Here is a 14,851-nt window from a genome sequence, read left to right as displayed (position 1 = left end):
TTTGGTGTACACCTGAGTAAAAAAAGTACTTAAACATTCTAAATATACAGTGTCACTGACTTTAGTTTCTGTAACTGACTTGGAAACTTAGTTTCTAGCTTGTTTCAGTACTTGGCTGATCACTAAGTTTCAGTTTCAACTGGAATCTACTGGTGCTCTATGCCATTTCCCTCGCTGGGCCTATTTACCATGTCTGCAAAACCCCTGGAAGGTCTGTGCTCACAGGACAAGCTACACGACACATAAGCATGCAGTAACAAAACATCTTCTTAAAGAGCATGCTGGGAAGAGAGCAAGAACCCACGGTCTCTAAATGCTTGAGGTTTGCCAATATACTTGCCAATATGCAGACAGGGCAGTGGTTGTAACTCAAGTTTTACAATCCCGCTCTGCAGGTTATTTTGTTCCTGCTGACTGGTATGAGATCATACTGAAATCGGTCAGAGGGTTGTGACATACCTGAGGTTGTGAGGGGTTGAAGTGAGAGTTGATATTATGATATTATGAAAAGCTGAGAACCCATTCTGGTTTCAACCTTTTACAGAAAGACCCCTAGTGACTCCTGCTAATAGAGAATCTAAATATCAGCCAGTGTGTAAAGCTTTGTTATGTATGAACCATATATGAAACAGAAGTTGGGATGCACTGCCCTTAGATGATGAAAACAGGCACGCCACAGCTGGGTCAAGGCATGCAAAACTTCAGGCGAGTCTCTCAGTGAACTGGCCAATTTACGTCTTGCTTCCCTTCTCTACACGTTCTTCCATCCATCTTTTTCCTCACACAAGCAAGAGCTAACTACGTTACAACCCCTCAACCTAACCAAATTCTATGAAACGCCCTTTTTCATTCTGTTGTGAGGTATGCGTGTGTTACAAAACATGCAGTAGGATTCTAAAGAATCATTATTGTTCAGACAACACAACTCCATGCTATACTAATAAATATTGGAGAAGCACAAAAGTTAAAATATTTTGACCTTCGGAAAAAAGGACTTAGGAAAGGATTGTGATGGAGCTGCACAAATTGCCAATATTTTGGATATTACTCAATCGAAATACTAAACTACTCTCTAGACTGCTACTAAAAATCAATAAAAAGCTATTTTCTTTACAAGTTTTATTTATAGCTTGCACATAAGCTCTTTACCAACCCTGAAGTCCCAACAGGTATGGATTTACTGTATAACTTAATAAATTTTATACCAAGTTCAGATTTGAAGTACTCACCATCTGGGTCAGAAATCATATCCAGAAGAGATTTATCCAGAGTGGATTTGCTCATTATTTTTTCCTCATATTCAAAATACACATCCAGCTTTCGACTCTGTTTAAGTATAAGTGTTAGGGTTAACATCTTAACACTGTGAAGGAATATGCATTTCCTTTTTAAAAAGGTATCTAGTTTTAGTTATCAACAGTGTTTTAAAAAAATTTAAAAAATAAATTAGCAGTAAAAATAACATGCACCATTAAATACCTTTATTAACTCTCAGAAAATTGATGCTTATGTATTTCTGATATTGGAAGTCAAAATGCAAGTTAGGCAAGGGATGTCTGACATGCAAATACTAAACTGGAAGAGGAGCTTTACTTTTAACTACGGTTTTGCTATAGCTGAAAATGACATGCCATCATACGTAGTGTTATGCTGTAATCGGAAAAAATAATGTTCAAGTGAATATTATGTCAAATTTATGCTGCAACTCCAGTCTCTCAGTCAACAAGGCAACGACTCAATGCAGATAAATGTGGGAAATTCCTAAATATATTAAGGCATCATCCCTGAGAAAAGTTGGCAACTGCCAGCTTGGGCTGGTACTGAAATAACTGCCTCAGATGAAAGGCTTGCAATAATTTGTTCACACCAAAGATGGAGGACTCCATAATTAGATTATCTTGCTAACCCTGGAAAAGAAGTCTCTCATACAATGACACACGTAGACCATGCTGTGAAAATCCTTTTTTAGGGAGGAAGGCACAGGGACTGCACAAAATTAATTCAGCAAAAGCTTTATGGAAGACATCACATGGCCATGCAATTAATCACTGCATTGCAATACATCTGCACGAACAGCCAAGCTTTGCACTTCTTGACCATCCTATCACGAAATTACTACCTAAAGATAGAAAAATGCATTCAAGAAACTTATTTTTAAAACTGCTGTTACATCACAGATCATCACGAGCATTTGAACATTAAAACATAGCATCACAACAAATGTTACAACTACTCAGCTTAAAAAACCTTAATATGCAGTAACTAACTAAATCCTGGTGTTTGGACACATTGAGCTATATATTGGCTCAAGGAGGAGACCGGCAGGGTGGATCTTCCCCTCGCTGTCTTGGAAGTGTTTCAGCTCCACATCACACCCATTGAGAGACTGAAATGACATTGCCAGAGGGAGGCAAGAGACACCTGGGCTTTTTTGGGGTTAAGAGATTCAGGAAATTTTGCCTGATACTGCTGAGGCATGCAAAACTGCTATGGCACCTTCTAACCCAGTGCAGTGATTGTTGTAATGACAGCAACATAAAAACTGTGTAAGTCTGGTTTTCACATGCTTTTGAATTCTACTAAAATTATTGCTGAGAACACAAATAAGGAAATGGGATTTTAAAAAACAGTTATTTCACCACTCCCTGAAGTAACCATTTCACCTTCTGAGTATTGTAAGTTCATCAAAAAAGAATTAGAGATGAGAATACAAAATAAAAGAAGAGTCACAAGAATATTTTAATATTGAAAGCCTTTGGCAATCAGCTTATGATGCAGGTAGCTATATAACACTTCTATTTCTCATTCACCAACTACTGAACTCATGGAGAACATTAAGAAGAGCAGTTACTTGCAGAACAGCAACTTAATTTAAAGGCTTTGTGGAAGCTTGTAATTACAGCTTATAAAGTAAATTACCATGAAGAGTGCTCAAAAAATGACCACTTGCTACTTTCAGGGGCAGAAGAATGTCTTCTGTTGTTTGTCATAGTGATTATGACTACATATAAGGTGTATGAAGTGACAAAGAAAAAAGAGCTAGAGCTGCTTTGAAGCTGTGTTTACCTTGAGCTCATGTTGAAGCGTAGTTACAGCCAAATTTTTCTAGTTACACTACTGTAAAACCTTGGATTAATCTTGTATTTAGCCAAAGTTCAAGTGATTATCAGTAGCTATGTTACAGTAGGTTAAAGTCTGAATAGAACGGAACTACCAGCCTTTTTCCATGTCCTACTTCAGATGCAATTTGGTATCCAGCACATCAGACACATTCTGCAAGTTCAGTTCTACAGCATCGTGGAGACTATCTTCTGCGTTACAGTTTCCTTACCGCTCTCTGCTGCAATGTTTCTACTCTTTCCATTACAGTAACTTGCTTTTTGTGTTTTGACTACATTTGTATCTTCCTACTTGGAGCTAAATCCAATGTTTTTAAGCTTAAAATATTTTTCCCAGACAAAAGGCATCAAAAACAAAGGACTGTCTTGAAACACATAAACTTCAACTCATTAAGATAAATACATTATTGTTGAATTTGGCAATGCCCATATTATGTTAGCTGGTGAACTAAGACAAATTTATTCAGATGGCATGTAAAAATGTACAACAAAATTCACTAATTCACTATATTTGTTTACAGATCAACTTTTAAACAGAATTACATAATTCAAACATGAGATACTTTCAATTGTAAGAACAGATTTACAGTTGTTAACTTATGTGGAGCGCAAACTAGGTAAAATTCTTCTCAACCCTGTGCAATTTTATGACTGTTTGACTAAGACTGCCGAACAAAACAGACTAACCGCAGGAAAGAAAACTCACTGGTTGTATATATTTGCTATACTTTGAGCCTAAACTGAATGGTACATGTACAGTCACTCTTTTAAAAAATTTTGGACAATGAAGTGTGAACTTAGCACTCGTTGGGGGAAAAAGAAACCCCAATCTGAAAATCCTAAAACTTCAGGTCCTTTATTTCTATCCACAGTAGGGACATCAGAGGTAAGCAGCAATGTAACATTTTCGAGACTCTCTTTTTGATGAGACAAAAGCACAAACTAAACAGAGGGATCAATATGGTGAGACTATTCAGCTGCTTCTTCATTAGACAACTAAATGGAGGTTATTAGCAAAGACGCTAATTAGGGCAATATTTTTCTTATACTGGTTTACTACAAATTAGATGGACACCTAATCAAATTTCATATGGACTACTGGATAGCCTTAAACACTACTAGTTACCTTTTGACAGATTTCCCAGATATGCCACATCAATGAGACAGTTACTTCCTGAAGAGCCAACTTGTCTAAGTAGTGCTGATAAGAAGCAGATCTCCCATTTAATTTAAGCAACAGTAATTTTGCTCACTCAATGACACACTCACAGACATGCCAAGAGGAAAAGCTGCAGAATAGGAGCTAAACAATCCTGTAGATTCAATAAAAAAAAAAAAAAAAAGACAGCAAAGAGGTTCTTACGGGTGCCAAACTGGCAAGTAAAGTGAATAGAAATAATAATAAAAACCAATAATAAAATCAAGATGCATTTACATTTACAGTTATTCCCTTTCTGCCTTCTGCTTTTGATTTCCTACTATGACATCTTGTTCCACGCTAACCTCATTCAGGAGACCTTTCTGGCTGTCAATTCAGGGACAGGACCTGTATTGCAGTTAAAGTGCTACACTTCAGACTACATTGCCTTTTTTTAAAAAATATATTCGTGAAAGCTTTCAACTTAGCATCTTTAGGAACAGGCTGTTAATAAGCCAAAACTTATTTTACGAAAAACTACTGAAGCATATGGGAATCTACCTGAGCACTGTTACTCCAAAATGAACACAAAATTCCTTCTTTTTTAAGCAGAGAAGTGGAGTCAGGACCCACTGAAATCTCTTAGAGGGTCATTTTTGTAAGGACTTGTTGGAGGCTCTCCTATCCTCTTTACAGTACAAAGGTTCTTCCTTTGAGAAAGAGAGAACATGCAGAAGAAGAGAAAAGAAATTTTGTAAGAAGTTACGGGGAGGAATTTCTCACAGATACTGACAGAAAACAACCAGAAATAACAGCCCCTAGAATGAGTGAGGTTGATCAGGTAACTATAGCGTGCTCCTATCACGAGGAAGAGAAACTCTGGGAGAAGGCTACAAGTGGCAGCTACAGCCAGTTGCCTTCGACTGAACTGCACAGAATATTGCCGGAAAGGTCACTGTAACTGAATTCAGAAAAAGCTATTGTTTACTGGAAAGTTACTCAATTATCAGTTCTGAACTATAAAAAAACCAGCCTGGACCACTGTGATAGATATTTCACAAACACATACTGCTTCTGTTCATGTGGTAAGAAAAAATGTAACCTCATTTAAAACAGAGTGGTTAAAACAGTGGAATTCCTCTACAAGATATGAATTTGATAATTTGAAAGATTATTGGCAATCCAAGTCATTGAAACTATCGGGCCTTGAGATCAAGCAAAATTGGACATACATGATAAGAAAATTATGTACGAATTAAGAAAAAAACAAATCCTAAACCAAAAAAGTATAAGTAATCTAAGACAGATGCAGAATATTCTGATTCAGATAATTCACTTAAAAATCTGTCACTTAAATTCATATGTACAGAATTCTAGCAAGATGTTATCTAATCTATCACCTCTCTAATTAATAATTTTAGAAAAGTGTACATGTACACATTTTTATATGCCATGATTTAACAAACTTCAGTAATCCTAGTATTCACATTAGAATAACATGCAAAGATAAGCATCTCTTGAAACTCTAAAGCAGCTAGAAAGATAACCATAATTCTAGTCCTAAATGTTATCTGTTGGGTACAGTCCTTCAGGCACCGGCTTCTTCAGAAAAAAAACAATAAATGCAAAACAAGGATGCATTTGTTCTAAGCACTGACAAGGAATACTTTATGCTTCACTTTGTGAAAAGAAGTGATGCATTCCTTCCACTATTTCACTAACACTTAGATATGCCAGAAAACTGCTAGGACCCCTGAGTATGGGATTAATTTCTGGTTTCCTCTTACTGTGTCTTAGAAAATGATCCAAGAGAATGTGGAAAGCAGCTGTAAACTGAACACCAAAATATGACCACAAGAAAAATTAAATTCGCTTAGTGTATCTAAAGCAGGTTTCATAGCATTCTTTGCACTGATTCTCATAAATGTAGTGAAGAAAAATGCTCTGATACTTAATGCAGTGACAAACCATAACGGACAATGCAAACAGTCTATTTTGAAATATGAACGTGCTTTCAGATTATTTTAAGAGTGAAAATACAGAATAGTGAAGAGCAGCATGGTGTCTCACTAGCTCCTCATGACCAGGCACTTGCCAAAAAAAATTCTGACTTATCCTGATCTGGTTTAATTATTTAACTTTATAAAAAACCTATTAACCACAGCCTCAAGACACCACCAGAATTTCTTTAAAAAGTACTGGCTGAGATATTGCCCTTTCTGAGAGTATTTTTGAGGAATCCGTTAGGTAGCATATCATCCTGCATGTTAAAATTCCACAGCTCGAGACACTTTTTGTAACATTGCTGAGTGAAAAGAAGGGAGAAAACAGACAGGATAAAGCAGTTGGAAGAAACTGCTACATTCATTCAGTGAAAAGGCTTTAACGTAGGTAAATTCCCAACAGAAAAAACCATGTGCTTCTGCATTAGCTTGAGTGTAAAATGGTTTCCTAAATATCTAGAGATGAAGGAAGTGATTCTTTCTAAATCAAAAGATTATACATATGCACACACCATCAATATATTGAAGAAACTGCATGCCCATTTGTCTCACAATCTTCTTTGACAGCTATACAGTAAGAAGGTAAGGCACCCGAGCACTTCACAATACCAGAATTAAGAATCATTTATGGAGAAATGGATCACTCTGCCTGGGAACTCTCTAATAGCAGGCTCCCTGTCGGAGGAGAGAGCTTAAGGGCTAGTGGAGTGCTATAGCAGAGGGACCCTAAGGGATTTCCTTCCACCTCTAGGTAACATGAAGGTGTGTCACTATTGCCTAATGGAGAACAAACAAGACACTGGTGATCAAAACTGATGTGATTGCCATTCTATGTCCTGCTCTGAAAGTTGGCTTCTGTCCAACAAATAATAGATAAAATACTACTGGTGTAGGCCTACCATTACCATCTCAGTATCTTTCTCAGAAAAGTGAATTTACAGAAAAGGCATCAAATAAAATATCGACACTGTCAACGTCTATTTTTTTTTCAATGCTATTAACGTACTGCTTTTAAATTGCCAGATATGAAAATTGGCACGCCTAATACTGGAAAATCACATAAGTAGCCCCTATAGGAATGAGCCAAACATAGAGACACACTTATATATCTTCTCCAATTTTATAAACATGTAAAATTTATTTATTCATTAAAATTCAGAATGAATCCTTTGTTCATTTATAGTACTTTTAAAAAAAATCAGTAGCTGTAATAACTGAGGACAGATCTTATGCACTTTACAAATGTTAAAGGTAGCTTCAAAACACATTGCCTTCCACGAGTTCTAAATAGTATGGGGTAAAATTTTCTAAATATTGATTTTCAGTGAGCCTTGGTACTTGAATCACTTTCAAAAACAGAATTTCAGTGTTTCTGAAAGCCTTATGTATCATTTCTGTTCTCACACTGTGAAAACAGATCCATCTTTCAAGCTGTCCTAGTAGTAACCATAGTCTTTACTTGATACTGAAACCATCTGCAAGTTCTCTGATACAAGAGCAGCAGACAAACAGAAAAGATGACAAGCATCCTTCTGAAGTGCTTACATTATGCACAAGACATCTGACTGCATCCCTGCTGGAAAGACCAGTTTAGTAACTTGCATCATTATCGCCACACTTCTGGGTATCATTTTCGTTGGTGAACAGAAACAGTACCCTTCTGACAAACACATACAGAACAGAAAATCGCTTCAACTGAAGCCATAACTTGCCATGACACATCTCTAAAGTTAAGTGAAAAGATTCCATCATAAACTTATTTTGGAAAGACTTCAACCACAGTAAAGGTTGCAGCCATCATAAAAAAAATAAAAGAGAGTATACAAGTAAATTGGGGGGGGGGGGGGGGGGGGGGGGGAGGGTTTACTTTGCTTTCCATGCAGTGGCATTAAAAATTTATTCCCTCTCACTGTTCAACACTAAGAAATGTTATACAGTGATTTCTGTTAAAGGTAGCACAATTGAGAAGGCTCACTTTCTTATCTAACTTCACCTGCACAAATATATTTCTCCAGGTAAGGAGCACTACTGATAAAAAACTGAAGTTGGAAAGCAATCATACCTTTATATGCTCCAAAACGGCTGTTGCAACATTTGTATGAAGATCAATGAGCCTCTTCTTTTCCAGAAGTTCTGGAAGAGAGCTGAAGAGATTAAATACAAACTAACCTGCTGAGTTGCACAGTTAGTTGAATTGGGTATTGTATACAGTCAGTACAAAAAGATTTATAGAATCCTAGAACCACAGAACAGTTTGGGTTGGAAGGGACCTTTAAAGATTATTAAAATCTAAAATTATAGAATACAGTAGGATTGGAACTATGTATAGATGATAATGATTCTTATAACAGAAGGATGTTATCCACATGTAATGCAGTAAAACAGGTTTTTACCTTGACTAGCAAAATTGTACATATGTGGGTAAATTAATATATGCCCTGCTTACCTAAACAAATACTCTGCTAGAATTATGGCTTATATAATCAACATTTAGTTCATGTATGATACATATAAAAGTGTCAATATCTGCCAAAAATATAATATGTCAAAATTATCAATATTAAATAATAATAATACCCGTCAAATAAACACAGAAGCTCTGGATGCTCTAGAGTTTGTCACAGGTGCTTCTGCACAGAACACAATTCTCTACGCAGGATTCAAGACTGAAACCTTTTCTTTTGTGAAATGGGAAACTGGTGAAATTTACTTTGCAGAAGACGTGATACTTAAGGTGTTGTGATTTACATGATTCTCACTCTGGCGCTTGGGCATCACATGTATCAAAGACTGCTCAGGGTCACATACTTTCACATCCAAAAGCACCCTGGACAGCTCGTGTCTTGCTCAGTTTAATAATAAGCAGATGAGAAGGCTCTTAATGACATTGACTGCATGTCCTGAAGAACCATGAAGTTAAGTAACCATACATTATTTCCTCCTTTAAGCAATTATAAAATCAATGTTATCTACGATGACTGGCCACTAATAACCTTATAGCTGGAAGGTTATTGTGAAGGATTGCACTTAAAAAAAAAAAAGGGGGGGGGGGGGGAAACAAGACAGCAGATCCTCTATGTTAGAACCTCTTGTTTTTAATTACTAATAGATATTCCAAAGTTTTCTAGAAATTGTAAAGCCTGAGACAACTCTGAAGGGTATTTTCTTCATGCTAGCAGATAATGGACAACAAAACAGCAAAGCCTAGTCTAACCCTTCCAGCAGAAACATGCCTAAATGGAAGATCTTAACGGTACTTGGACTTCTCAGCATAATCCTAAAGATGAGAGCTGGAACACTGCAATAGCAGTTTTCCGTGTTACACGCTTTTCTGAAGGGGAACAAGATTTTCCTTAATAATGCCAGATGACAGAAAACAGTTGTATAGAGGCTAACTGAACATGAAAACTTAACTGATGAAGCTTTAGTCATACGATTATTTTTTTTGCTATCAGTTTAAAGCTTTTGATGCTTGTCATTTTCATTCCTTGCTGCCTTAACCTGAAAACCAGCATCTTGAGAAGTACAAAACTCTAAAACTTTATAGGGGAAGCTTGGAAGCATCTCCTCCCTTTTTTGAAACTGTCTGATCCATCACACTTCCTTTGTAATTCCAATCAAATTCTAACCAGGGCATAGCATACAAAATAACTTCTGAAACTCAGAGAGACAACTAACTAATGCAGAGACATGCTGGATTTCACAGGATGCTGGGCATATCACCCCATCTATCCTCAGAATAATTATGGTTCCTTCTTCCGAGTAGGTCTTAGCAAAAGGCAGCAAACTGAACATCTCCCTTCTCCAACGCACCAGTGGAATGAAAAACAGATTTGCAATGAGGAATAAGTCTAATTCTCAGGCTTTCAGTGTCATCCATGGTGGACAGATCTCCAAAAGCAGGAAAGTAAGTTTCTCATGCAGAATTCTTAACGGCTATAATCTTGCCAACAGATGTTACACTAACTACATTAATCAAAATGTAGTTAATTACACACTGTGCAAAGCAGACATGCTTCAGAAAGTGGATTTGACTATCAGTTTTCTTAAGGAAAGAAGGCAGAGCTAGGTATTTGGGTCTTTCTGGTGGAAGAGCGTAAACAAATCTATGATACACTTAGATTATTCAGCTTTGCTGAAGAAACACTCCAAAGCCACGTGTAGAAGGCTCACACACACATGCTGTGGAAGTTACACGTGCAACCACTTGTCTAGGACACTGCATTAAACTTTACCAGAATTATAAAGTATTTAAACTCTATTAGTGAGCCAAATAGCCTACTTTTAAAGCTATTTATTTCAAAGGATATTAAAAATGAAATGACAGAATTAGAAAAGGTTCCCAATTAATTAAACAATAATGCATTATTGATTACTTACCTGACAGCTGAAGTCAGCTTAGCTGTATTATCAGAAAGCATACTTATTGCTCCTTCATCCTCCCCTTCGATACCCTGGGTTTTGGGAAAGGGTTTGGAAAGAGGAATAAAAATATAGTCATAATAAATACAAAGATCACACATGCAAATACAGTCAGTACATTTAGAACCCATTTTCTCATAATGGTATTATGGTTTACAGTTATTATGGAGGTTATATAAATGTAACACCAGTAAATCCAAGAAATGGAACCTTACCATGAAATATGGTACTCCTAATCCTACTTTAAAATTGTATTATGCCTAAAATTCAGTGTGTGCTGATAATTTCTGTGGGGCGGGGGGGGGGTGGTGGGGTGACAAGAGTGGGCTAAGCATCTCTACAAGTCCTGTCATACCTTACACAAAGTACATATAGGTGATAAAACTTACCATGATACTTTTAAGTCTTTTGACTTCATCTTCTTGGGCTCTGTAGGATTCCAGTTCTTGCTGAACAGACTCAGCTACCTCTGGAAAAGGACTAATGCAATACTCTGCATTAGGCTCAGTTAAATCAACGAATTAAAATGTTAGAAGCAGACAGGCTGCATGATCAAGATGATCATGAAAATGTTTTCAGAAATACCAGCACACAAATCATACAGCAGTATCAAATCAGTGAAAATAATGACATCTTACTGCAGGTTTACTTAAACTTTCTATGATGTATTCACGGTTTTCAATATTTTTATGTAATTTTGATAAGAACAATTTTGTGCTCTGTAACAAAACACTATATACAATGAATATTGACAATGAATATTGACAATGAACACTCCTTAAAAAAAAACTTCAAAAATACTTTCAAAGAAGCTTAAAAATAGAACTAATATGAAGAATATTCAGAATTTATATTGGCTAAATTAATATAAACTCTGTACCGATACAGCTTACCTGCCCTTATGCTTTTGCCAGAATTTATCAGATGCAGTTAAATCATAGGACTTCTTATTTTTTTTCTTAGGTCTAGCACCTGCTGGAGAACTTTCCATTCCACTTGATTCTTCCAAGTTAACTCTATTCAAATGGAAATCCTAAGAAAAGAGAAATCTTATGTAAATATTTGACAGTTTTTAATTATTTGAGTCTCTCATACTCAACCAATTATCTTCTAGAGTATTTTCTAAAAAAATATTAACACAGCTATTTATGAGCATTTTGTAAGAGGGCAGGAAACACTTTACTAACTAACCAGATAATAACAACAGTAATGTAAGAACTCCAAAATTACTCACACTGAAAAAACACCAAACAAACAAACATTAAGCAAAGACATCTGATCATCTCACACGCAAGCAATCTTCTGCCACTGAACTCTGAACACCGTTTTCTGTATGGAAAATAAATTATTTAGCAATAACTGAGCTCTAACAGCTGATGAAAACTTTAAAGTAACAAAAGTTTGTGCATTGCAGACAAACATTTCTAAGGCTGGATTTCACTTATACAACTACAGCAAATGTATCAAAGCTGCAAAGCAGCTCACAACATCAACAACAGAAATATCCACTGTGAGGACTATTTAGCTACACCTTCACAGCTCTTTACCTATTTTTTAAGCACTAGTGAAAGAGTGAGTGCATTACAAAGCAACAATTTGCAACAAAGCTGCTATTTCTCATATAGCTTTTCTTGTTCCGCAGATGCATGAATGTAGAAACTACATCTTTTTGCTAGAAGACACAGTTATGCTCACGTGTCAGCAAACTGCTCCCTGTATGTCTTCTGGTTATCTCCCCCATTACTTTTGCAATGGACAACTTTGTGTTTTCTGCTGCATACATATTCTCTCTGGTTTTCAACAAAGATTAACAAGTACTCCACTTGCTGGCTTTATTCTAACCCTTTTCAAGGACACTTAAAATCTCAAAGGTGCTCTTTGCTTGGCAAATAATGATAAAGAGAGTCAAATCTTCAACTATACAGAATCTGCCACAAATCTTTTAGAACAGATATTTTTTTCCAGAAATAAAACTCTACTTAATTATGTTCATTACAATATGCAGAACTAGATCACTGTAAGTGAAATTGTCAAATAAAATTTAAAAATATTTCTAGTTATCCCTTGGCAGAGTCCACACTTAAAATGAAATACTATAAATGATCCATGCCAGAATAGAAACAATACCATGTAGCTACTCAAAGGAATCACGCGCAATGAGCACAAACATCATCTTACAAGACACGTTTAATGTTTCAGCAAAAAAATATTATTTTTCAAAGGCATATGTTCAATAAAAACTTAAAGAAAAAAGGAATAACTTGATTAAAAACTCAGCTGTGATTTTTAATGGAGATCTATGTTTTGGGTCAATTTAACTCACCAGTGACCTGAGTTTCCAAGTTGGTTTTGGCATTTACAAGTTTTACCAAAATGTCTCCTACTGATTAGTGTTCTAAGTGTGCTTTCACCTCCCCATTTTGTCTTTATAAGGCTTTCTATTCATGCCTCCCATTTTTCTATATCTACTCCTGAAAGACTTTTATTCAGAAATGAGAATCAATTCATATAAGCCTATTTATGTGTAGAAACACCACCATTATAACCTAAATGGATGCAGCACACAACTTTGTGGCTTGGTTAGCATTTAGTTCAACACCCCACAGAATTCCTGGACTACTATAACTGGGAGCTTAAAGGAAAAACAATTTATTTGAAAGTAAAATTTACACAATCATCACCTTGGTAACACTTTCACGGTTACAATTTATGGCCTTTTAAAAGGCTATTGTGGTTATTTCAGAAAATATGCTCAGTACATGAAGAACCTGTCGGGCTTGCCTGGTTTTGAAATTAAACTTTTGCCCTTGATGTGAAATCACAGGCCACTTATTTACAATTTCACTAGACAAATTTATAATCCTATCAACTCAGTGAAAAATTAGATGCAACACGCAACATTTAACAAGTTGTTCCAGAGAAACTGCTGAAGCCTGATGCAGTAGAAATAAATACCCAGCGACCCTCATATCATTCCACTAGTGTTATTCTAATACCCCTCCATATTTGTAGCACTAGTTGTCCTCAGCTTCCACTACAGCTTTGATCCCTCTGCATCTTGATTTGCCCAAGTCCTACCCCGACACTACCTTCTCTACCTAGCAGCTGAGTAGGAGGCAAGTACATGGAGCTTTGCATGGATTTACTGTCTAGTAAGCGAGCATTTGCTGATTAAATGGTCGGCAGGTAACAAACTGAAATAAGTGTAGACCTTGTGCAACAGCATTTACACCTGTAAAAATTCTAATTCGGGTTTCTATCCCCTATTCTTTCACTGAGTTTCAAAAGAAACCTGTCGAATTTCAGTACTTCTGTTTGCAAGGCTCTAGCCAGTTCAACAATTATTGGAGAAAATACAGTGCAAACCATGTTTTTTTCATATATGCCTTTCTTAAAGAAACCAGGCCAAAAATTGTGTATTTGTAAAAAGCACTCTTAAACTTAAGAGGAAGGGACTTTTCATAAGGAACAAACTACATAAAATAGAATTTACAAGTGTCCTAAAACATCCCATTAGTGCTAAAATATTTTCATCGTAGCAATGCAAGTTTCTGGTCAATGCTGTCTGTATGACTGCACAGTTCACAGCCAACTTTGTATACAAACACATATGTGCACGTGCATAATTTACATATTCCTCTAACAGTCTCAGTAATAAAACCAAAATATTTCTCGCAGCTAGATATTGATTTGCATGACTAACTCTACAGTAAAAAAAAGCCTCCAGATAGTAATTATTCTTAGTCATATTATCTTCTATTATTTATTCCATAACAATATACAAAATGCATAAATCTTAGGTATCGTATTTGTTTTAATCAAGCACATTTCTACTAGTGGTTTTATAAAATAAACTTCAGGAAATAAAAGTGGTTTAAGGCTATCTGAATTTCCAAATAATTATTTAAAAAATCTAAAATAGATTCCTCACAGTATGGTCATATACCACTTCTATCTCTATATTGAACACCTACACCACCTTGCGGACAAAACCAGAAATAGGTACCTTCTGAAATTCAAACTAATACTAAAATGGGTTTAAAAACTCACTTAAAGCATTTATTTTTCAGAATTGAATTGCACTTAAATGAGTTTGGAGTTTACATAACAAAAAAGGTCACAAACTACTGAAGAAAAAGCTAGGTTTGCTGAGTTATCTATCTTTTGAT

General features: G+C 36.0%; 1 protein-coding gene across 1 annotated transcript in view; it reads right to left on the bottom strand.

Moving 5' to 3' along the window:
- SCFD1 (sec1 family domain containing 1) overlaps positions 1-14,851 on the bottom strand; it is a 52,812-nt gene that overhangs the window by 20,877 nt on the left and 17,084 nt on the right. Inside the window, exons 11-15 of the mRNA XM_064460192.1 lie at positions 11,576-11,715; positions 11,072-11,162; positions 10,641-10,714; positions 8,323-8,404; positions 1,230-1,326 (exon numbers count right to left, since the gene is read on the bottom strand). Coding sequence (XP_064316262.1) covers positions 1,230-1,326; positions 8,323-8,404; positions 10,641-10,714; positions 11,072-11,162; positions 11,576-11,715 — 484 coding nt within the window. The remainder of the gene's footprint in view (positions 1-1,229; positions 1,327-8,322; positions 8,405-10,640; positions 10,715-11,071; positions 11,163-11,575; positions 11,716-14,851) is intronic.

The sequence above is a fragment of the Phalacrocorax carbo genome, chromosome 9 (assembly GCF_963921805.1).
Source record: "Phalacrocorax carbo chromosome 9, bPhaCar2.1, whole genome shotgun sequence".
NCBI classification, from domain to species: domain Eukaryota; kingdom Metazoa; phylum Chordata; class Aves; order Suliformes; family Phalacrocoracidae; genus Phalacrocorax; species Phalacrocorax carbo.
Note: the sequence above shows the minus strand (reverse complement) of the source record. Positions and strands in the feature narration are given on the sequence as shown.